The sequence below is a fragment of the Rhinopithecus roxellana genome, chromosome 1 (assembly GCF_007565055.1).
Source record: "Rhinopithecus roxellana isolate Shanxi Qingling chromosome 1, ASM756505v1, whole genome shotgun sequence".
Lineage (NCBI taxonomy): Eukaryota > Metazoa > Chordata > Mammalia > Primates > Cercopithecidae > Rhinopithecus > Rhinopithecus roxellana.
The window spans coordinates 143,647,898-143,673,535 of record NC_044549.1 but is presented as its reverse complement, the minus strand read 5'-3'; the positions used below and the strand labels follow the sequence as shown (position 1 = coordinate 143,673,535).

At 37.9% G+C, this 25,638-nt stretch overlaps 1 protein-coding gene across 4 annotated transcripts in view; it reads right to left on the bottom strand.

The window, feature by feature from the left end:
- Positions 1 to 1,992: 1,992 nt before the first annotated feature.
- GOLIM4 (golgi integral membrane protein 4) overlaps positions 1,993 to 25,638 on the bottom strand; it is a 79,391-nt gene continuing 55,745 nt past the window's right edge. For 2 of the 4 annotated variants that reach the window (XM_030932015.1, XM_030932020.1), the window contains 9 exons: positions 24,166 to 24,324; positions 20,200 to 20,532; positions 17,490 to 17,788; positions 16,941 to 17,023; positions 15,430 to 15,539; positions 12,614 to 12,781; positions 12,212 to 12,280; positions 4,062 to 4,142; positions 1,993 to 3,735 (listed from right to left, as the gene is read on the bottom strand). In XM_030932015.1, coding sequence (XP_030787875.1) covers positions 3,589 to 3,735; positions 4,062 to 4,142; positions 12,212 to 12,280; positions 12,614 to 12,781; positions 15,430 to 15,539; positions 16,941 to 17,023; positions 17,490 to 17,788; positions 20,200 to 20,532; positions 24,166 to 24,324 — 1,449 coding nt within the window. In that variant the 3' untranslated portion in view covers positions 1,993 to 3,588. The remainder of the gene's footprint in view (positions 3,736 to 4,061; positions 4,143 to 12,211; positions 12,281 to 12,613; positions 12,782 to 15,429; positions 15,540 to 16,940; positions 17,024 to 17,489; positions 17,789 to 20,199; positions 20,533 to 24,165; positions 24,325 to 25,638) is intronic. The other 2 variants (XM_010355009.1, XM_030932022.1) reach the window with 1 other exon arrangement.

The following is a 25,638-nucleotide window of genomic DNA, read 5'->3' as shown; positions in this document are numbered from 1 at the left end:
AGGAAGACATCATCTTTATTACTCAAGTCAAGAAACAAATCTGCCCTCTGACCCAGAAGGAGATACTGTTTCTAGCTTCCAAGGCTTTTTGCTGTGCATGTATCACTGAAAACACAGTCTAGGATAAAAGCTGTCACAAGCTGCATAGAAACGCCATGGAGGGATGGCCTTCCAACAAAAAATTCCAGGGAAGGAATCGAATTGATGTATTTTAGGTCAAGTGCCTGTCCTCTATCAAGCAGTTTGTCCAAGGAGACGGGACAGTATTACCAGCTCTGCAAAAGTCAAATTTCCATCCACACATGGGTTAAGGTCAGACACCAAGACATTAGGAGAGGAATGTGCTTGACAAAAATGAATCCCATTTATTATGATTCAGTATTAGAAGGGATAAGACGGGGCCAGATCATAAAGAATTATGTAGGTTATATTAATTAGTTTGGATTTTTTCCTATGAGCAATAGCAATTTGTTAAATTTTATAATGGGGTAGGTATGATATCCTTAGAAAAATCACATTGGTACAGATTTTAGGGATTGGCAATAGAGAGTAAATGAAGAAATGAGTTAGGGAACAGTTACATCAGTCCATGTAAAAGATAACAGGGGTCTGAACCAAAATAGTGAGTATGGAGGTGGGCAAATCTGAGGATATTTTGATAGCAGTCAAAAGGAGAGGAGACAGAATCAAGGACAAACTTCATGTTTTTGTTTAGGGAAACATCATGAGTTGAGACAGAAAGCCTAGAAAGGGAAGCAGGTTTTAACAAGGCAAATTCAGTTTCAGTTGAAACTTACAAATTTTACATAGGATGGGACACAGAAAGCTAGGCTAAGGAAACAAATTCAAGACATTTGTATAACAACGGATGGGAAGAGGATTAAACAGAAAAAATACCTCTAGTATAAAACCTGAGGAGCACTAATATTGAAAGAGCAGGCATAAGAAGAGGAACCTGTAAAAAAAAGATGGAGAATGTAGTCAGTATGCCAGGAAAAAAACTAGGAAAAGACAGTAAAACAGAAGCCACAGAAGGTGATTCAAAAATAGAATTAACTCACTCTTTTTAATGGCTGTGTAAGATGCTATAGTATAGACGTACCACAACATAATAGAACTAAAAACAAAACTAAGCATTAAAAGAAGTTAAATGTTAAGTACTTTGGAAGACAAGGTTCTTCAGTTGTGAGAAGGGGATTCCATTAAACTTACAGAATACTGTGGGGATTAAAGTGGATCCTATTCACATACTTCTTAGACTACGAAGGTATTCAATACACATCAATAGTTTTCCTTTGTAAAAGTCAGTCACTGGTACATGTGGCTAAGATTATGCTCTTACTCCTAGATCTCTTCCAAATCAATCTTGCAAATAACCAGTCATTGCATGTGTACTAGTTGTGTTGTGCCCAGTTATACCCATTGCTAATAAACATGCCTTCCCCCAACAACCCCCACCCCCAACCCCGACTATATTCCTAGTACCAAATCCTTTGATTTACTGGTTGTACCAAAATCACAGACTAATTGGCAGGATAAATACAGGTGATGTTTTATTTCTTGTCACTTCATTAATGTAGATCAGGTCAGGCTGATTAGTTCTCCTCTAGACATTCGTTAGAATGGTCCTATAACTTGGTGCCATACAGAGAGTAGAAGGGTTTGTGACTGTTGCTTTCCTAGGGGGATTTAATAGTTTTTTGTTTATTTTGTGTGTGTGCATGCACATGACACTCTCATGCTTTCTGCCCCTCTTTCTTTTTTCTTCCCTTAGAATTAGCTCAAATAAAATAAACATCTTCAGCTCTTTCTTTAGAAAAAGGGGGAAAATCACATGCCAAGCAAAGTAGAGAAAGACACAGAAAACAGAAGCAGGTGGGAAAAGGCACTTTATCATTCATTAATTTATATTGGCATCTCTTAAAATTTTTATTTTTATGAAAAAGAACTGAAGAATGCTAGAAGGTCATAAACTAGTAAGAAACCACATAGTTTAAAAGATTTGCCACCTTTTTTAAGCTTTATTGATGATTACCAACTTTCATTATGGTTCAAATAATTAAATACTGCAACTGGGACATTAAAAATACAAGCTAATTTACCAAAATAATTGTATTCTGAATATTATGTACAATATTATACATTTTACATTACATAATGGGTTTTTATACATAAAGATAAGATTTCTGATTATTGGAAATACAAAGTACATCTGAACAAAACATTCCTATGCATACATACACAATCACTCAACTGGAACAATCAAAACCATCTATGAGTGTGGCTATTAAAAAATAAAATTACATTCATACAATAATGGTAGAAAATGAAATTTGTTTTTATTAATTTTGAGTATTAATACAAAACCACACACATATGAATTATATAACTTAGTGCTATATATTTAAAAATCTTTATACTTGCAACTGAAATGTCTCTACTCCAAGGGAAGTTTCTGATTTTTAATTTTCTTATTTTAAGGAATCTATTATATTCACAATCATTAAAATGCCTTATACATCGGCAAAAAGCAGACCCAATCCCAGCAAACAGAAAAATCATAAGAGTCTATCATATCACCATATGTTTCACCATATAGTTTTCAAAAATAATCCTATTTGCAGCTTGGTATGTCTTCATATTCATATTTATTATCAAAGTGATTGCATATTGAGGCACAGAGCTTAAAGAGGAAATATATTTTACTTGTAGGGAACCAGACACTGAAACAAAAATATCAATCAAAGGCTTCAGAAAAAAAAAAAAAATTGAGAATGGTGCTCACATAGAAAACACCACACACAAACACTCACTAGTTTTTAAACAAGCCACTAGTCCTTCAAAAAGGTGAATATGCTGATGTGTCCATACCTCGTTTGAACACTGCAATATCTGATTAAGACCAGGATACTGCCACATGAGTTTTAATACTCTCTCATTTTTAAATTCAATTCCTCTTAAGCAGAACAGCTATGATTTTAAAGCAATGACAAACATTTTTCTAACTGATCGGAAAAGTCTGAAAAACAATGTCTTTACGACAAAAATGGCTTTCCAATTGTATGTCACTTTGTACATAGATCTCACTCCAGAGATACATAGACTGGTGAAAATTCTATCAGAACTATACATAAAGACATCAGAAGGGCAGCAATTAGTAAACGGGCCATTCTCTTTAAAGTTTGCATGGCATTTTGCAGTACTCTCTGTTCCTAAATCCTGTATTTTATCAAAGGCAAAGAACACCTGGAAACTGGAAGCCAGAAAGGTAACACGCTGAAACATATACAAAATCAATGACCTTTCCAACATCACATAATCTATTAAAAAAATTGGGACATGGGGGCTCAGGTTTACTTTATTGTTTTTCTTCTTTTTCATGTTTAGCTTGAATATAAAAGAAGCTCTAGACCTACATTATCAAAATATATTCATATAAATGTATGCGTATTTCTAATACAAAAGTTTTAAAAAAGTCTAAGTTTTTAATTCTTGTAATTAAATATCCTAGAGTTCAGTAGGCAGATTTATGTTTGAGCAGCTTGAAAAGAATCGGTTGGCTGAGCATTGTCTAGAAACTGGGCACAGCTACATTTCAGCTCTTCGATGTGATTTCTCAGCAACTGCAGCCCCGTCTTCTTCCTCCTCTTCTTCCTCCTCGTAGTGTTCCTCTCGGCCCTTGGGGCGGTTGTCATCTCGAACTTCTTGCTCTTCTCCATCATTTTTATCATCAGCCTTAAAATTAAAAGAAAAAAGAAAAACTAAGAGATTTATAGAGTTAGTGATAAATAATTCTCTCTAAAAACAGGATGAAAAGTTACTCATTTTTGGAGGAAAAAAACAAGGAAGAAAAAATGATATGTAAGCAACAGGGCTGCTGTCTCTCCTACTTTTCATGTTGTCATAACTTTTCCTAATTTCAGGTGGGCCTGTTAAATTCAGTGGTAACTCAGAGGCACCATTACCCACTGGTACCTATCCCAAATACATGTTTCTCTCCTATACACATGCACACCCACAAACACTCAAGTGCTCAATAGAAATATGTATCCGAGACATACATTTTCATCATTTTCACCATAGGTCTCTTCAGCATTATGCTCCAGTTCCCTTTTTTTCTCTTCAGTCAAATCTTCCTGAACCTAAAACAAACCACAGGTATCATTTAAACACTTTAGTCTTTTAAGCACTTGCAATAATATATTTCGACACTGTTATCACTTAAACACTTGCAATAATATATTTTGATTTCCAAAAAGTTCATTCAAAATAGCAGAAGCAAAACTAAACTAAATATACAATTGAAAAAATATGTCAAGGATTTATCTACTAGGTGTGAAGAAATGTATAATACACCTATTACAAAAATCAATGTGATTGATCCTGAATGCAGGACTTTTGTGTTTGAATTTTTGATTTATTTGAATAATGGTTAAAATTCCAAATATAAAACACCTGAAGAAATTTAGCTTTTAAAACAAAAAATTCTGGCCAGGCGTGGTGGCTCACACCTGTAATCCCAGCACTTTGTGGGACTGAGGCAAGAGATCACTTGAGCCCAGGAATTTGAGTCCTGGAAAACAAAGTGAGACCCTGTCTCTACAAAATATATATATATATATAAAATTAGCTGGGCATAGTGGTGCACGCCTGTAGTCTCAGCTACGGGGGAGGCTGAGGCAGAGAATCACTTGAGCTCTGGAGGTCAAAGTTGCAGTAAGCTATGTTTGTGCCACTGCACAACAGCCTCGGTGACAGGGCAAGACCCTGTCTTCCCAAAAATAAAATAATAAAATTAAAATTCCCATTTCTCCATATGGGAGAACTGTAGAAATCTGAGAGCTGTGACACAATGTAAGTTCTATGGAGGCAGGAACTGCCTGTCTTATTCAAGTCATTATTTAGATCAAGCTTGTCCAACCCGCAGCCTCTATAAATCCTCTGTAAAGGCACAAAAAGTAGACACCACTGCCTACATACAATGTAGCAGAAATTTTATGTATCTATTCTATACTTAAGAATATATTTCTCGGCCGGGCGCGGTGGCTCAAGCCTGTAATCCTAGCACTTTGGGAGGCCGAGACGGGCGGATCACAAGGTCAGGAGATCGAGACCACCCTGGCTAATGCGGTGAAACCCCGTCTCTACTAAAGAATACAAAAAACTAGCCGGGCGACGAGGCGGGCGCCTGTAGTCCCAGCTACTTGGGAGGCTGAGGCAGGAGAATGGCATGAACCTGGGAGGCGGAGCTTGCAGTGAGCTGAGAGCTGAGATCCGGCCACCGCACTCCAGCCTGGGCAACAGAGCCAGACTCCGTCTCAAAAAAAAAAAAAAAAAAAAAAAAAAAAAAAAAAAAGAATATATTTCTCTGGTTAAAATATCTAGAAAATAAAATACAATCATTTCAATTTCTTTATGAAATCATCTATTGACCTGCCTCAAAAATTCCTCTCTCTTTAGTGTTCTAATACAACCTTTCTGTTTTAAGTAGTTTTCCTTTATTGCACTATTATCACTGTGTACATGATCCCAATATTTATCTCAAAATGTAAATTAAAGCAAGTATCCAAATATTTGTGCTAAATAGTCTCTATTTCATGATCATATCTCACAGAAAAACAGGGTAGGGCATTTTCTAACTTGTTAACTATTTTGAAAACTATACATATGCCAAAATGTTTAAGTCACTTGAACACATTTCAAAAAAAACTGCTGAACATCAGTTAAGTATAATGCAGTCTCCTAATACCAAAGAAAGTCCGATCTCTTCTAGGATCAGAGCATAAGATCATTGAATAACACAAAAATCACGTATTTTGGTGGGGGGAGTGGAGGAGGCTGTTGAAAAATCTAAGAAATGAACAAAGGAAGAAAAGTATACAATGCTATAATTCAAGAGAAACAAATTATGTGCTGCCTGAAGGTGTGCAGCTCAGGTGAGACAAGAATGAACTGCAGCAGAAGAGCTCTGGACAAAACTTGGCCTGTCGAGAGCCTACAAAGGTGACTCTTTAAAGATACCCTGGGCAGAGCCAAACATTTGTGAATCTCTTCTAACTAGTCCAGTGCCAGTTTAACTCACACCCCCTAAACTAACCTGGTACCAAAGAAATACATTTTGAGGACAAAGGCACTGAGTATCTATTGTATTCCTATTTCCTGGTGGAATGAGCTAAAGACACCTATCTTGTCTCACCCTGCGTTTCTATCAGTGGTCCATAACATCGCCTGTGCCCACAGTCATAGAACCTCATAGTAACATTCCACAAGACATTGGGATAAAAACAATGAAGGACTTACTTCAGGCTGTCTTAAGGTCTAATTGAAACGTCATTAAATTGCTGAAGTGTCCCTGTTAATTTTGATTAACAAAGACATGTCTTCTACAACCTTAATAATGAAAATGTATTACTTATAAACATTAAAACGTTGCAGTTGAGAGTGGGGGAAAAAACAGCCTTGAGTCTATGCCGTGTGGTAGGAAGAATATCTAAATCAGGGATCAGCAAACTTTTTGTGTGAAGGGCCAGATAGTAAATATTTAGGCTTTCTGGGCCATAAGATCTCTCTCACAACAATACAACTTGACCACTCTATTTAGCACAAAAAAAAAAAAAAAAGAAAGAAAACAAAAAACTATAGACAATATGTAAACAAACAGACATGTTTGTGTTCCAATAAAACTTTACTTACGAACTAGGCTGCATCCTGTAGTTTGCCAACTCCTAACATATACTATGGAGTGAGAAAGACCTCGACTAAAGCCTTGCCTTTGCAGCATTTCTAACTGTATAAATCATAAGGTCAATCGTTTTGGTTATGAAAATCTTCAGGCACATGCAAACAAAGAAAATCATTCAATAAACCCCTTACAGCCACCACCAATGTTCAAAAGCTATCTCAATATTGCTACACCTGCATCATCTATCACTTTTCTATTTTTTACAGTGATTTATTCTTAAAAATTCTAGATGTCATGTAATTTCACCTTCACATATCACAGTATATATCTAAAAACAATAAACAACTTACATAATCATAACGTGATTACCACACCTGATAAAATAATTCCATAGTAGCATCTGATGTCTCATCCATACTTACATTTTTATGATTGTCTTAATGTCTGTTTACATTTGGTTTGTTCTAATCATGATTTAAAGGAACAGCACAATAACGGGATTCACTCCCCTCTTTTTTCCCTACTGCTATGGATTTGCAGTCCTGTAAAATGACCCACATTCTGAATTTATCTGCTTCTTTATATCACTTAACTCATTTCTCTAGTCCTGACATTTCCTATAAATGGATGTTAGCATAAAAGTTTGAAAGAACTCAGGTTCGATTTTAAAAACAAGGGTATTTCCGAGGTGATGGTGTACATTTCCTATTTTTTTAATCACATCAGGAGACATACACATTTATTTGTCCTACTTTTAGTAATGCTAAGGTTGGCCAGTGAGCTCAGGTGGTAACAGCCTGATCCCTTCATGGTGAAGTTCCCTGACCTCTGTTCATCTAGTGACATCACTCACTGATGACTGTTGCTTAGATCATTTGCTTCATTTAGGGATTACAAAAAAATGGTCACTTTCTATTTCCATCATTCTGTCTATATTCACTAATTTCTATAAAGAACTTCCCCATATCAACTATATAGTTACTGTGCATGGTACACTTAATTATGGTAGCCTATAAAATCAGACCTAGGTGAGCTCTAATCATGTTTCCAGCAATAAATAAAAGCTATGCAACCTTCAAATTTTTAACTAACCCCTCTGAAGCCCAAGTTTCTTACATGTAAAATGAAAGCATTGGGTGAAAAATCAATGATCCTTAATTTCCTGTATGTATGTGTGGCTGGGGAGTCATGCACCCTTTTAAGACTTTGGTTAGAAAGTCTTTAGCAAATGGGCATATATACACAGATAGGAGTTTCAGACTTCCCAAATGCCATCCACAACTGTCTGCCCGAGGACTATTTCTCCAAACAGTATGATCCCGAGCCATCAGAAACAGCTGGTGGTGGGTGGGTGAAGGGGCACTTATGAAAAACTCTGCTTCCTAGGTTCCATAACAGATAAGATCAAAATCTCAAGGGAAAGGGCCTGGTCCAAAATTTGTATATGCCACAAACTCAAGGTGATCCTTATTCACAGCAAAGACAAATAACTATTTCCTTGAGTAACAACGGATGCTAGGTTATCTTAGTAGTCTCTGGAGATAGGCTATGGAAATTTTAGCTTGTTTACCAGTTGTTATTTAATAACAACTGGTTATATAATCTTATTTAGATTATATATATAATCTGTTATATAATCTTATTTAGAGACCACTGATTTCAACCACTCTTTAGGGAACCCACAAATGAAAATGCTGTAATCTTCTAGACATATAGAGAACAGACTCTTAGTTAGACACATATTATTATTCTAGTAATATATTACTGATATTTGGGGCAAACGCAATGCAAACTCATTTTAAAGGCAGTAATGCCTTTAAGTAAGGCTTCTCGGTAATGAAAAGGAACAAAATGATATGGAGGTTCTAACTGATCTTTAAAATATGCCTAGAATAATAAGCAGAAGCCAAATGTTATTCTTTTATAGTGTAGACATACAGATTATGTCTCCCACAGCTGGCCCTCTTAGCATCCTGCTAAAGCTGTCACAGTGCTTTGTCAGATTTCCCAAACAATGCTTCTTGTTACTCATTTTTATCTACTATGTTTTAGGCATTTTAGAAATGAGCCTTATCTGATGACACAAAGTTTAATAAACAGCCAAATCCAAAATAAAACAGGTCCACTGAAAAGTGTCTGAAATGGGCTTTGGCTAGATACCCTCTCCTGGTGTCTATTAACACCTTTCTTTCACACATTGAAGATATTATGGGTGTGCAAGGGCAGAAAGCTGAGCCTCAAGTAGGTAAGAACAGTAGGATCCAAAGAAATAAACAGAATGTGATGAACAAAAGGCCTTCAGCAACATTAGCTATAGTGACGAACACCCTGCTTTAACAAGAGAGTTTTTTCCAATTGAAGAGCTTCTTGGCCGGGCATGGTGGCTCACGCCTGTAATCCCAGCATTTTGGGAGGCAGAGGTGGGAGGATCACCTGAGGTCAGGAGTTCAAGACCAGCCTGGCCAGCATGGCAAAATCCCGTCTCTAATAAAAATACAAAAATTAGCCGGTGTGGGGGCGGATGTCTGTAATCCCAGCTACTCGGGAGGCTGAGGCAGGAGAATTACTTGAACCCAGAAGGCAGAGGTTGCAGTGAGCCAAGATCACGTCATTGCACTCTAGCCTGGGAGACAGTGAGACTCTATCTCAAAAAACAAAAAATAACAAAAAAAGAAAAGCTTCTTGACATGGTGATTTACAGGCTGGCAGTCTCATGTAGGTGTATGCACATATTCGGCCAGTGAAGGTGAACAAATGCCTTGTACTTGTTCTCTTCTGTATGTTTAGATTAATCTATTTTCAGTTACATTGAGGGAAATTAAAGTATTCTGATTTTTTGTCATTTAATCTATATATTTTTGAACATGTAAATAATTTAAAAGTGTACATAGCACTTTTTGACAATGCCATAAATTGTCTTGTCTGCTTACAAGGTGATAAAACATTTGGAATGTAAGCAATGTCAGGAAGGGATCATGCCTTCCACTCAAACAATCCCAAACAAAAAACAAGAAATGCTTGTAAGTAATAATAATTTTTATGTCTTAGAAAGATAATACTACTGCACTAAGATAAAAGAAGGCAGGGTAGTATAAATTTCCTAAAATCATACTTCTTTTGGGTCCTCTACTCTTAGAGGCCAAGTCTATAAGTTTGATGGGCTATACCTCTGAACAGGTGTGGCCCAGGCAAGATGCAATTCTTCCCCAGGAGGAAATGCTGACAGAAACAAGTTTGTACGCTGGAGGGGAAGGGAAGCGATGGCAGCCACAGGCCTTGCATTCTAGTGGTTAGCTCGGGCAGCTGCAAGACTCTAAGGCTTAATGGAGATAAAAAAAAAAAAAAAAAAAAAAAAAAAAAAAATGCACAGTTCCATAACATTTCATGGTTTTCAGAGTGCTTCCACCAATGAGGTTTCATACACATATGCACTTATAAACAATGCAATATGTGTTTCCATATTCTATGTTGCACTTTATTGTTCTCATTTTGCCATAGTCTGACAAGAACTTTGTCTCTATCACCAGTGCCTAAATGGTGTTTGGGAACCACTTTTCTCCTCTCTCAAGGGAAGACCTGGGAACCATGGACAGAGGTGAGAAGATGCAAACATTAATCATCTCATAACCACAAAAATACAACACAGCATGAACAAGGGACACTCGGGGGGCAGAGAGGAAAGTTACACTGGGAAGAAAAAAAGGCATGTGGGACTTCCCCTAGGAGCACATGGAGCAACAGTTCTCAGTGACAGGGTGGCAACCTGGAGCACATGCTGGAGGAGGCCTGAACACTGCTTAAATAAGTTTTGGCAGGGAACCAGGGAAACAGAATTAGGACCTGGGGCCAGGTGCAAGAGAAAGAGTCCTGTCAGGCCAGTAGATCTGAAGGGGATGATTGGCAGGATGAGGAGCAGTTGCTGAGGTTAGGCAGCACTCAGCCAGAGCAACCTCCTCTGTCTTAGCACCATTTCTCCTTCCCTCTTGCCTCTGTCTTTCTTCTCTTTCTACTCTTGATTCCTCTTGGATCTCAGGATTTCTCTCCTCTATCTTAACTGATCATAAAATAAAATTGAAAAGGAATCAGTAAACACTGATTAAAATTTTATGTTTAATCTTCTGAATTTTTAAAAAGAAGCCAAGGTGAACCTTTTCTCTTTTAATCCCTCAAAGATTCCTAGTATTGGACGTAATAAAACAAAGTGGTATTACTCTAGACATCCTGTTATATGAGAAGCCTGGATGAGTGTCTTTTCCTTGCCAAATGTCTTAATATTCAAGGTCACTATTTTCTCTGCTCCTCTCTTTCTGACGAGACAGCCAAGGGTCTTGATTAGGATGATAAACCAAAGAACAAAAAGATCAAGCCAGAAAAGTGCATGTTATTAGAGATGTTGCCAGTGACCCTAAAGAGCAACATCCTTTTCTGTTTTCCTGGTATAAGCACAAATTTTCTCATCAGCTCTGAAAAGCTTAGAAAATCAGTAAGAATAAGAAAGCAGACCTATTCGAGGGAACTGTGTGTGAGAGCACAGCTCATGACGTCTGCACAGGATCTCCAGTGGTGGGGTGTGTCTGTTTAGCCTGCCATACGTCCATCCTCCCATGGAGTTCCCCTTAGGGATAAAAACCACACATTTGCAAGACACCTGGCTGAGAAGCAGCTCTGAACCAGGGTTTTAATTTGGGAACTACTTACTGGTCCATAATGAGACTAAATACAGGGTCTTGGCCTAATTTGTATCAGACTCTAATATATTGCAGTTGTTTATACAGCAGAATGCTGTGATAAAATGGCTACAACAAACAGCATTCACCAATTACACCACATGCAGCACCACAATAAATCAATTACACCATAAGTAGCACCACAATAAATGCTACTTATATCTAATTAACAAGATGCCCGAAGTTTACAATGAAAAGCAAACTAAAATAAAATATTAAGAAACTCTATATTTGCATTTTATTCAGCTGAGCTCTTTATACCTTTTTCCTCCCTCTTTATTGTTAAATTTAATTAAGATACTGAATTCTTATAGGGAATAGGCCAGAAGGAGAGACTGTAAAATTTACAAAAATGTTTGGATGGTGTTAAGTGGATTCCGATAGACACTATGGGGTATTCCTGTGAGGTAGGCACTGGGGAGATGCCTGAAGAGAAAGTTCCAGGGGCCAGTTTGGAATCCCTGAATGTGCAGAGGGAGACAGGAGAAAATATTCTTACAAAAGATCACACAAATCTAAGTCCACCATTCCTGAAAAGTCAAATACCTTCTTAATTCAAAATTTCAGGTGAGAACCAAAGAGATGAATTCTATTACCCTGCTTTTGTTATCTTCTAACCAAACATCTCCAGTGTCATGATCCATGATCCATTTTCGCTTTAAACAACCCTTTCTTATCCTGCTTAAATCTTTCTGAACATTTCTATGGAAGGCATGTCAAAGTCAATAGTGCTGAGGTTTGTTTAAAGTTAGTGTATGTGACAGACCCATCTGATCAGTCTCTGGGATTCAATTCTTACTACCTCCTCTTCTGCCTCCTCCTGGTACTGTTCATCAACATTATCCTCCTGCTGGTCTGGATTTCCTGCCATCTGTTGAAACAAAAGGGGAGGTTCATGTTACTGTACATCAGAGGTGCCTTTTACACAGTACTCTGGGACAAAGAACAAGCATGCCACCACAAAAAGGGCACTTTCAAAGCCTCTGGGGCCAGGAAATGATGAGTAATCATTTCCAATACAAAGCCCAGGATGTCTGTTACCCTCTCTCTCAGAGTACAGGCATATCATGTGATAAAGTGGCCTAAAAACCACCAAAGTGGCAAACCTTCCGTCAATGTAGATTATGACTAACCTTTTACATAAACCAGATGTTTGTTAAAATACCCCAGTTAAATCCAGCCTTTCCTCGTGGCATCTGCTTACCACCAAATGTTCCTCCATTTCTGTATTCTCTTGCTTTTGATTACTTTGTTTTTGCTCTTCATTTTCATCTGGCAAATTTTCTTCTCTCACTTGCTCAGCTTCTTCAAATTCATCCTCACCTTGATTATTAGGGTCATCTGCTGGGTTTATATCCTCTACAGCTGCCCTCTATAAAATTTTAATAAAAAGCAACTATCACTTCAAAACTGAGGATCAAGTTTAATTTCATTTGAAAGGCTACACACTGGCAGAAAATGAAATCGTCCTTCCCTGAATTGTTCAGATCTATCCTTGCCAAGACTCACAAGAATCAAGCATCGCATTGTCAAAAGAGAAAACTCCTGCTTTACTTGTCAGAGGCTTGATGAATCAGAATGAGGTACAAAGAGCACTTCTTCCCTGCAAGTGATTTCGAAATAGTCCTCAAAACTCTACTGACACGAGTAATGTGAACAGAACTGAATAAACAAGAAAATAATTAATAAAAGTCAGAGGACCAAGTGAGAAAAAAAATACTAATTTAGGTGGGGGGATTTAGATGGGCAATTAACTCTTTTCACTGCTATGTTGATTTTTATACTAACTTCCCTGTGCAAGCAATGTTTAACATGTCAGCAGGTGAAAAGTGGTTGATGGGAAAAAAGGCCCATACCAGAAAGGATCTATAAAAAAGATGTGAAAAGGAGACAAGACAAGAAAAAGGCTAACTCAAAAGGAAATGGTCATTTTCTAGTATGGATCCAATTTCTTTATTAACAATCACTCCCATGAAATAGCTGTCAAACCGGCAAGAGATGGGAGTTAAAAAGGTCTGAGCTACCCAACTGCCCAATAGGGCAATATATTATGAAAAATGTCCTCCCTAACTCATCTCCCAAGTTATTGTGCTCAACAAAGGCCCTTCATATTATCAACTCTAGAATTATTTCAATTTTCCACTTAAGCTCCCAAAGCACCTTCCAAATAATATACATCCTCATAAAGATTTAGATTTTAGAGCCTGAGATGGGCAAGAACGGTGATGCTTGTCATGAGGTGCCCCAAACACTCCCAGGTCATCAACAGGACACTCACTAAAGCTGTAAATGCTTCTAAGAGACAGTAAAGCCACAGAGTAGGATTTGGTCTCTATCAGTCTTCTCCAGACAAGATTCTACTTCAATTCACTTCAGAGTCTTGAACATGTTTGAGAGTTCATTGCAGTCTCAGCTGATCTACTATCTGCACATCCCTGGCCATGTTATTCCAGTGCAAATGACACTATTCTTGGGAATGTAGAGACTAACAAATTACCACCTTCACACTAAACTCTAATTACTCCACAATCTCTTGTCATATGGATTTTCTTTAGTGCACTATCAAAAAGTTCTTTGGAAATACAGGAAAAATGTAACATTCATTTCAGAAGAAAGTACCAAATATCTTTTGCAAAAGTTCATAAAATTGACTAGCTCAACTCTGACCAAGTAACAGGTATGAATTAGCAGGCACAGTGTTACATGTTCAAATAAAATAGAAAAAGAGAGGAACAAGTGGGATTAACCATGTCTAATTAAAAGTAAGAATGGTACAAAGGCCAATATTTCCCAGCGTGTTCCCCAGAACAAATAAACAGATGATAGGAAAGTAAAGGATCATATAGTCAAGTAATCAAAGCCTACAGCAGTTCCCAAACAAGTGACTGAAATACCCTTCCTCCCACCTCATGCACATTTGCAGGCCTTTTGTACACTTGCTTTCTTGCTCTTTCATAGACAGTCTCTTGCTCTCTCATATGTTTCTGCTCTCAAGTATTTGCTGTTTCCTGAAAATATTTCAAGACTAGGTTCCCTTGAGCATTATTTTCAGAAATCTTGATGCAAAGAATGCCAGGGAAAGGTGTTCTGCCACATCTCGGTGCAAGTTAAGTGGAAAAGCTGTTTCCATCAAGAGGCCTTCAAGGAGCTAGCAGGAAGACTTTCTCGATGATTATTAAGGACATGGGTTCTCTTAATCCACTGGATCGATATAAACAGGGCCACGTGATAGCAAAGACTGACTGTTATAAACATGGTGGTTTATATCTATCAGCAAAAGATGACAGGGCAGCTAAAATAAGTTGTAAAAGTCATCTACACATACACACAGGAACAGGCTCACTAAACATTTGCTTGCTTCGCTTGTAGGCAGGGCCAAGGATCTAGCCCACCTGGCTGAACTGGAGGTCTCAGTCTTTTTTGGTAAACACAAATAACAATGCAGGTTATTAGATGTCTACCTACTTATATTATAAATTTTCTGTGCCATTGTGGTACCCGAACAACTCTTCATGTCTCAAACCACACATCCTCATCCATGTATTTATTAAAACGGTCACTAGACTGCTGAGAGGTTACACAGAGCCACACAACATACCTAACACCCCAGCAGACTGCTCAACATGCTCAGGAAGGGTTAGTTTCCTTTCTCTGGTCCCATCTCCAACTTCCACACTTGCCTTTTATTCCCCCTATCTTTCAGAGTTACTATGCATTTCAATGTCTCTCAATTTTGCTTTTCTAGATTTTAGTTCAATTAATCTAAAAGTCACCAGAAAAAAAAAAAAATTCTGTTTTTTTTTCCCCTAGAGCAATCTTTAAACCAGCTCATCACATACACGTCCACCATGGTTTACAGTTAAAAACACTGCCCATACGTAATTATGCAAGACACTTTTCTTCTGTGCTGAGGATATAACAGAAATATCTGGGGCTGAAGGCTGGCATCAGGCAAATTTTCAACTCTCTTTCCCACCTTATGAGTTTCCACGTGTCAGGGGCAGAAGAGAGGATACTTACATCTGCCTCAGATTCTGGGTCGACTTCTCGGGGTCCTTGTTCACGAGGCTCACGTCTATTACCCGGGTCTCCTTCTGCTTCATCTTGGTGCTGGTTGTCTCTTTCATAGGCTAGCAAATCAAAGAAACTAAAATCAGCCCCAAATGAATCAAACAGGATTTCCCTTTCAACTCAAAGAAAAGCCACCAGTGGACTTTCCTACAGACCATATTACCTCCACCTCTGTTAACTCAACATAAGGCCTATGTCTTGGCTTTTCCAAATAAAGTTATGTTCTTTTCACAGACTGTGCATCTAAAGAGATGATATGGGTCAGACACTTTTCTTCTTAAATAAATACTTTTCATAGGGGCTGTAATTTTTCCCTCATATGCAAGAAAACAACAACAATCAAAACTTTCTCAATAAAAAAAGCCCAGTTGATTGGACACTGCTGAAGAAATCAACTAATTTTGATAGTATCCGAGGAAATAGCTGGGCTCCAAAAGAAGAAATTGATAGTTTCAGGAAATGCAAGGAAGAACAACCCCATCTGTGGAGCTCAGAAACAAATATAGCCCATCACATATTTTCTGATACAGTAATGACGACGACTGCCACAGCAAAGAACAGCACACATTCATATTCAGACATTTACTTGCTGCTTTTTGAAAAAATATTTAGATAAAGAGAATTGTATGAGCACAAAAAGAGAAGAACAAACAAAAAAAGAGAAGAAAAAAAAGAAAACTTCTTAAAACAAGTAAGATAGAAGAGGAAAGTTTAAGTATATGCAGTGTACTAAGCCTAGAGAAAATAATGATACAGGGTAACTTACCATCAGGCTTCAAGTGCACAAAGGGGTTTACTACTTAGAGAAGAGGACAAACCATTCTCTAGTCTTACTGATATTAGAACAAAAAAGTTTAAAGTGCCACGTAGGGGACACAAGGGAAACAATTTCTTGACTGTGTAAGAGCTGTAAAATATCACAACAGGCTATTAAGGGAGGTTGTATGTAATCACTTTCTTTTTGACTTTTTAGAAAAGGATACACATCTAAGCGTTAGTGGCGCCAAAGAGACAGTTAGTTACATTCTGGTTCTACTATAACAGTAAGCAGTATTTGATAAGTTACATATTAAGTGCTTACCATAAATGAAAGCTACTATTGACTGAATTTTAAAACATTTTAAGGCAATGATGTAAGGACTTCCAAGGTAAGGAGAAAATGTAGATGTTTCCCAAAGCATAATAATCCTATAATAATTTGTCAGAAATATTATATTTAGTATATAAAAAGCTTAAACTACAGGCAAAATGACAGAGAGGAAACAGATTATCTTGAGCATTTTTCACTACCAATGTGCACTGCTTAAGAGGATTAAGAAAAAGACACATGATTCACAAATCTCCTTTGCACTTACTCAGGTATGCACATAGCTCACTGATGTTATATAATATTGGCTCACTGGTAATACACAATGTTATCAAGTAATTTATTAAAACATTCATCATCTAAGAAGTCTCACCACCTCCTTCCTCTTCTTGGATTCCCTGGTCCTCTGCTCCCTGAACGATATCATTATCCATAGCATCATAACGAGCTTGCTGCCTACGAGAGACACAAACATGATAAATCCAGTGAGACAAATTCAGAGGCATAATTTGACACAGGTCATTTATCTTTAAAGACAGTAAAAAGCAAAATTTCTCATCATTTTTAAGAAGCCATAAAAAATTTTTAAAAACCTCTTATGTATGCAATTAGGTCAAATAAAAATTCCAGATACACTTTCAAAAGGTATCTTAAAAAGATAAAATATCTTTTAATGATAAAATAAAATAAAGTTGGCACAAAGCCTATAAGGCTATTTGGAGACCTAACTTTTAAGCAGAAAAAAATATTATTTTTAAAATTAAATATTTGGTATTTAATTTTCAAGTAGCTGTCCTGCCTTGGCTATTTGAGTAATGTGAGCCCCTTAACTTCATGAATCACAAATGCACAAAACTGTTTTGAATCTGCGTATGCAAACTGGAGCAGGGGCTGTCCTCGCTCAGAGAAAGAGGAAGGCTACCGGAGCTGCTCTTGGTGCTGCGGCCGGCCCTCCTCAAGCTTGACCTGCCTCTGCAGGGCCATCTCTCTCGCCAGCTGCTGCTGCTGCTGCTGCTGTTGCTGCTGCTGCTGCTGTTCCTGCTGCTGCTGCTGTTCCTGCTGCTGTAATAAGTGCCCCTGCAGCCTTTGCTGGTGCAAAGCTTCCTGGTGTTTCTGCAGCCACTGGGCCTCCTCCGCCTGCTGCACTGCCAGTCTCTGCTGTTCCAACTGCTCCTCATAGGGTGATCGGAATTTGATCATTGTCTTGGCTGAAGGGTACACCTGGGATGAAAATGAGTTGGTGCAGAGCAAGAGGGGTTACTTCCTCTGGGTTTTCTCTTCATTTGTTTCTCCTGACAAACTCGGGAGGCAGGGCTGGTTTATTAACACCTATTTGTCAGGTGAACTGTGATTATACATAAAGTCCAAAAACTCCTATTTCCCAGCTTTCTCTGAATCACCCTTGGCTTCTTTAGCAGCAGATGTTTCCAACTGCTGGTATTAAGGCAGATTTTCAATGCGCTTCCTTCTCAAATGGAACAGAAGGCACAACAGAAGATATCAGTTTCAAACTGTAAAATTTATGTTCACAAGGCTCTGATACAAACAAGTAATTGGTAACTTTGGTAACTTCACGTTAACTGGGCAATCTGTGACCTGATGCTATGCCTACGGCTTTTTCCATGAACAGTTTAAGACGGAGGGATGCTAATTAACTCTAGTAATATATATACCAATCCCAGGCAAAGCATAGCCCAAAAAAAAAAAAGCCACATTCCAGATTATAGTGGAAAAGCAGATATTCAACTTTTTTTCCAAAGAAACTAAGAATGGCTGAGAAGATGGTGCCTTCTGATTAAAGGGAAACCGGATAGAGTAATTCTTAAAACTCTGCTTCCCTGAGATATTATCTCACCCCAGTTATAATGGCTTTTATCAAAAAGGCAACAATGAATGCTAGTGAGGATGTGGAGAAAGGGGAACCCTCGTACACTGTCGGTGAGAATGTAAATTAGTATAGCCAATATGAAAAGCAGTATGGAAGTTCCTCAAAAAGCTAAAAATAGAACCACCATATGATCCAGCAATCCTATTACTGGGTACATATCCAAAAGAAAGGAAATTGCTATATTGAGATACCTGCACTCTCAGGTTTATTGCAGCATTACTCACAATGGCTAAAACATGAAATCAACCTAAGCATACATCAACGGATGAATGGATAAAGAAAATGTGGTACATACACACAGTCATAAAAAAGAATGAAATCCTGTCATATGCAGTGACATGGATGGAACTGGAGGTCATTATGTTAAGTGAAAAAATCCAAGCACAGAAAAGACACATATTGCATGTTCTCATCCATGTGGGAGCTTAAAGAAAGGATCTTGGTAAGACAGAGAGTGGATTGATGGTTACCAGAGATGGGAAGGGGGATGAAGAGAGACTGATGAATGGTACAAACATAGTTAGAGAGAAGGAATAAGACCTAATGTTTGGTAGTTCAGTAGGGTGACTACGGTTAACAATAATCTATCTTATATTTCAAAATAGCTACAAGAGAAGAATTTGAATGTTCCCAAAATAAAAAAGAGATAAATGTTTGATGTGATGGATATCCCAATTATCTAGATTTGATCATTATACATTATATGAATGTTTCAAAATATTGTACATACTCTGAAAATATATACATATATTATGCATCAATAAAAAAGTCTGTATTCCATTGAGCTACTCCCCATCCTCCCTGCCATACTCCAACTAACAAAAGCACACACAATTCTCACCAAAGCAAAGAAGGTAGAGGGCTGGAAAGCAAATTTACTTCCCCTATTGGGGAAGAACACAAGACTGGAAGAAGCTTTCTGAGGTTAAGTTTGCAACTACCCAAGAGGGCAACTACAGAGGTCTTCACACCTGCTTAGCCTAAAGCCTCAAGCAGCTTGAAGTCTCAGAAAATCTGAGGCCAAATAAAACTTGAGTGATAGAAGGTGATCAGCATCCATGTAAAGGCCAGGTAACCTACTATTGAGACTCAGTTTAGAGACAGTAAAAGAAAGGCATCTAGCTGCATTAAGTGTTGGTTTAAAAGAAGAAAGGGTAGAGTTTTCTTTTAAAGCATCATTTATAATAATCCTGGCCATTTTTTTTTTTTTAAGAAAGGGAAAAGTCTTACGTGTAAGTGGCATGCCCAGTAAGGGATCCTGAGCAGAGGCTGTTTAGATATGCTCACCCAGTAGAATATCTCCAAGTAGTAAAATCAGATTTTTGATAATTAAATAACCACCTTGAAGGTGAATGCAAAAGGCAACATACTGACAATAAATGAACAGAGAGAGGAGGACGCCTGATCATAGAAAATGAGACTTTTCTCTACCTCAAGATGCTCAAGACAAAATTTGGGTACAAACTGGGAAGATGCTCCATTGGGTGCTCACCTGTTCTACTCTATTAAGGTGATGTGAGAATGAATCTCTGAATGTATACAACTGACAAAAAGAAGAATGCACATGTACAACAGTTGTGCTCTCTGATCACCAATCATCTTTCTGAGGCATGCAAATAGCTCTGCTATTAACATTATAAGAGAAAACTTAAATATGAGCACATAATGTTTAGTAGAATCACTCACATTTTTATTCCAGGTTTTCCATCCCAGTATACCATACCAGAAGCGGGTGACCTCATACCTCAGCACGCGCGTGCCCTTCCAGGAGGTTGGCTGCTTCTCGCTGCTCATGCTGCTCTTTCCACTCCCGATCCTGCTCCTCTGGTGATGGATCGTGTTCCTCCTCAAGATGTTCTGCCTGCCCGACCTGTTCCATTTCTTCCTCCTCCAGGGCCTTTCTGTGCTCCTCTTCTACCTGATGCTCCTCAGGCTCTCTGCGTTCCACTTCTTGTTGGACTGGTTCTGGAGGAGCCTGAAATTCTGCCTCCTTATGGGTGGTAGCATAGAGTTTTGTGTCTTCTGCTCTTCCAGGAATTGCTTCATGGTTCTGCCACACATCACTATTTCGAGACACCTAGGCCAAGCACATCACTGGAATGACACTCTTCCATTTCAAAAGTAATGATGTAATTTCTTTATTTCCATGTCTATGGGGCATGCGGCTACAACAGAAGAAGGTGTCTAGAAATATATACAGTCCTGCCTTTATGGCTGCAATGGAGTCACTTAATTTTCTTACTGTGTAATCTCACTTATAAAATAGATAATATAAGCAAAGCTTCATCTGTGAAGAATACAGTAAATAACCTGGAAAATAAAACCTCCAAGTAACCAGTATCTCAGAAGTAAACTAATTCCTATTTTCCCTTAGAATAAAAAGCTTCAAGTGATGAAATGTTTACATAATTTTCTTCAATGTAAATTTTGTTTTCAATAATTATTTGAAAAGAGAAGGGTAAGATAAAATTGAGGAGTTGGGTTTAGTTTTTATTAGTTTGGTTTACTAATTTAAAAAAGAATGCCATTACTAATGAATATCCATGTTTAGTTCAACATAGTGCCTGTTAAACAAGACACAGTAAAATATTTTTAATGTATTAAAGTAGTAATTCTTCTTTGCAAAGCAGCAGGAGTCTTTTGTAAACATTTTTATTGCTAATATTGAAAACCCTGAGGAGAAAAAAAAAAAATAAATGTCCTTTCAGAATATCCCTCCTCTAAAATTAGTTGACTCAAATCAGTTCTCCCTATAAGTTTCAGCGATCTCTATATGATTTGCACTACCTAGAAAGTGAGGAAGAAAGAGAATATAGTATCAACAGAAACAAATGTCACTCTTTTTTTTCTCTCTTTAACCTTCAGTATCAGGAAAAAAAAAAAAAAAAAAAAAAAAAAACCTTCTTTGGTCAGATTGCTCTCCCAAAATTGAAACAAATGTGAAACCCTATTCTTAAATTAACAGAGATATAATTATCAAATGTGAGACATTGGACTGTATTAATAAACTGGGGAGAAAAATCCTTTCTCAGATATTTGAGGACAACTGGAGTTGCACATTCTAGCGACATCCTCACATATCTGGCAAGTTTGACTTAATACTGCCCCAGCTTTACAGAAAAATATTTCTCTAAAGAGCTCTAAGTACTTTCAGACACTTGTCAGTTATCTTCACAGTATCCTAGCAAGGAAGGTTACTGTAGATAACTTCTATCTCCACCTCAGAGTTGGAAAAACTGAAGCTCTGAGTCACTGGAAGATTAATCCAGTAAACTGGTAGTCTGACAAGAGCAGAGAATAGAACCAACTACCAGGCCAGTGACCTGGTCACGCTTTCTTTAGTCATTAACATAAGAGTCTGAGAAAGAACAAGAGTCCATGAGGATATTGAACCTGTCTGTTGAAGGAATACCCTGAACATCAACTTAATTATTCCCATAACTTGGTGGAAAGTTTTCTCAGTCTTCTCTTTAATGTTAGAAACCACTTTGTGAGCAAAGGACATGAACAGACACTTTTCAAAAGGACACTGATATGGTTTGGCTGTGTCCCCACCCAAATCTCATCTTGAATTCCCACATGTTGTGGGAGGAACCCGGTTGGAGGTAACTCAGTCAATGGGGTCACATCTTTCCCGTGCTGCTTTCGCAATAGTGAATAAGTCTCACGAGATCTGACCATTTTAAAAAGAGGAGTTACCCTGCACAAGCTCGCTCTCTCTGCCTGCTGCCATCCATGTAAGACGGGACTTGCTCCTCCTTGCCTTCCACCATGATTGTGAGGCTTCCCCAGTCATATGCAACTGTAAGTCCAATTAAACTTCTTTCTTTTTTAAATTACCCAGTCTCAGGTATGTCTTTATCAGCAGCACAAAAACGGACTAACACAAACATATATGTGGCCAACAATCATATGAAAAAAAAAAGTTCAACATCACTGATCATTAGAGAAATGCAAATCAAAACCACAATGAGATATTATCTCACACCAGTCAGAAGAGCTATTATTAAAAAGTCAAAAATAACAGATTCTGGTAAGGTTATGAAGAAAAAGGAGTGCTAATACACTCTTGGTGGGAGTGTAAATCAGTTCAACCATCATGAAAGACAGTGTGGAGACTGCTACAAGACCTAAAGATATAAATACCATTTGACTCAGCAATCCCATTACTGGGTATATGCCCAGAGGAATAGAAATCACTCTATTATAAAGACACATGCATGTGTATGTCCATTGCAACACTATTCACAGTAGCAAAGACATGGAATTAACCTAAATGCCCATCAATTATAGACTTCAATAAAGAAAAATGTGATACATATACACCATGGAATACTATGCAGTCATAAAAAAAGAACACGACCATGTCATTTGCAGGGACATGGATGGAGCTGGGGGCCATTATCTGTAGCAAACCAACACAGGAACAGAACGCCAAATACTAAATGTTCTCACTTATAAGTGGGAGCTAAATGATGAGACACATAGGCACATACAGGGGAACAACACACTCTATGGTCTATCAGAGGGTGGAGGGAGAGGAGCAGGAATATAACTAATGGGTACCAGGCTAAATAGCTGGGTGATAAAATAATCTTTACAACAAACTCCCATGACAGTTTACCTACATAACAAACCTGCTCACGCACTCCTGAACTTAAAAAGTTTAAAACAACCACTTTGTCAGAAAGATAACCATATTGTCTATTTTTTATTACAGATGATTGAAAAAAAATTTTCGTAGAAATTAATGATAATGGTAACTACTTCTGATGTCTCACTTATGAGATATTCTTAAGTAAGGCTTAATTTTTATAAAGAACAAGAATATAAAATAAATGTATTACTTGACTAGCACTCATACCAGGGGAGTGTCAAACAGGTCATTTAATTCAAATTTTGACATGCTCTGTGTAGACCTAGCACTGCTCCAAGTTCAAATACATTACTAACTTTAGTATTTGAGCGGGTTGACTATAAAATCCTCATGATCATTTAACCTTCTCACCTTAACCCCCCCAAAATCCCCAACCTTGAAAAACTCAGAAACTACAGCTCCTTGAAGACAAATAAACCTACATGAATAAAGACAAAGACATTAAAGTCTTTCTCAGAAAATACTAGCAGCGGCCGGGCGCGGTGGCTCACACCTATAATCCCAGCACTTTGGGAGGCCGAGGCAGGTGGATTACCTGAGGTCAGGAGTTCAAGACCAGCCTGGCCAACATGGCAAAACCTCATCTCTATTAAAAATGCAAAAATTAGCCAGGTATTGTGGCGGGCACCTGTAATCCCAGCTACTCAGGAGGCTGAGGCAGGGAGAACTGCTTGAACCTGGGAGGCACAAGTTGCAGTAAGCCAAGATTGCGCCACTGCACTCCAGCCTGGGCAATGCAGCAAGACTCCGTCTCGGGGTTAAAAAAAAAAAAGAAAACACTAGCAGCAGTTCTCAAAGTGTGCTCCTCAGACCAGCTGAATCAGTTAGAAATGCAAATCTTTAGGCCTCACTCCAAATTAACTAAATCAGAAACTCTGGGCCTGGGGCCCAGTAATCTGTGTTTTATCAAGCCCTACCGACGATTCTGGTATACACCAAAATTTAAGAACTACTGGTCTCTGAGAAAAGCTGGCAGTATTAAGAGCAGGTCCCCTCTTGGCAGCTTGACAGAGAAAGTGACCTAACCATAGATTACCAGTTCATGCCTCTTACCTCCTGTACCTCTCGGGTTGGCTTCTCCCTTGCTGTGTTGTAACCTTGTGGAGAATGTGCCACCTGGGTCACATTTTGCTGTTCTGCTGGATCAGGTTTTCGAAGGCTTGGAATCCTATTCAGAGTATCTTTCAGTTGTTTATATTCTGCAACTTGAGTCTGCATATAAATTGCACAATTGGATACAAATTGCACAATTTGAGGAGGGACTCTATGAATGCCCATTCATAGATGGGCATTTGGGTACACTGTAAAACTAGACAAAAATGTTGTAAATACAACATTTACAAGTTAGAAAAACAGGCAGATTGTTTCCATGCATTAACTATTCTTACTTGGGCATGTTAATCATTTTTGAGCACATGCAAATTAGAAACAGAGCTGAAGGAAACAGAAAAAATGTCTAAGACAGATGTTAGTTTCCCATACTACACTGAAGTCAGAACTTTTGTAAATAACTTACTAATATAAATATCACTATTAAAAGTAAGACCACTATGTGATGTTTTATCATATTAAAAAATCCATTAAAAACTCACACAATAATAAAAATACAAGTGCAGATACTTTTTACCAATATGATCTGAGTAAAATCTTTCAGTAGAAAGGAGTCATAGGTTTAAAATAAATTTTAAATACAACCACGCACATACACACAGACATACACACGTATAAATTACTCAGGCCACCATTTTCCCCCTCAGTTAATTCGTGCTCAGATAGAATCCCTTATTTGCCAGAATGTTTCCTACACTGTGCTCAGTGGTTTCTGGAAAACAGTGGCACAGCTGTGATAGACTGGATTTTTATCCTCCATTCTGAACCATCTTTTCTTCTAAAGTGACAAAGGTACTAACACAGGTATAGGACTAGAATCTGCTCATACAGCTGCATCTGTGTGTATATGGGGTGGGATGTGTGGATATTTGTGTAATATTTTTAATACAATGAGCTAGAAAATTTGAAAAAATAAATTAATTAACAAAATCAAGAGACATTGTGTATACTTTGCTCATTTATACACCAATACTGTTATCCTGAAAACAAATATCATGTGTGTAAACAGACATATAAACACATGCAGAGAACACAGAAGTCTTTTTCTCAACAAGCTTCCCAGACAGGGCCACCTCCTCAGTGTGCGGGGCACAGCAGGTGAGTGGGGCCAGACCCCACCAGCATTCCTGCTGCCATAGCTATGCACCATGGCACACTGCTCTTCCACCCTGAGAGAGGTGCTTTTTTTGCTTCTTTCTAATGTACACTAGGGTAATGAAGTCTGCTTGCTAAATAATTCCCAGGGCACTGCTTTTTAATAATTTTGTAGAAAAGTGCACCATATGACTAGCAACGGCTTTTATTTGAGAAATCTAAATATTTGCAAACCAACTTTGGTGGTAAAAAATAAATGACACCCACATAGCAATGCTTTTAATATTTTAAGATAAATATGGAGCAATACACAAAACTTAA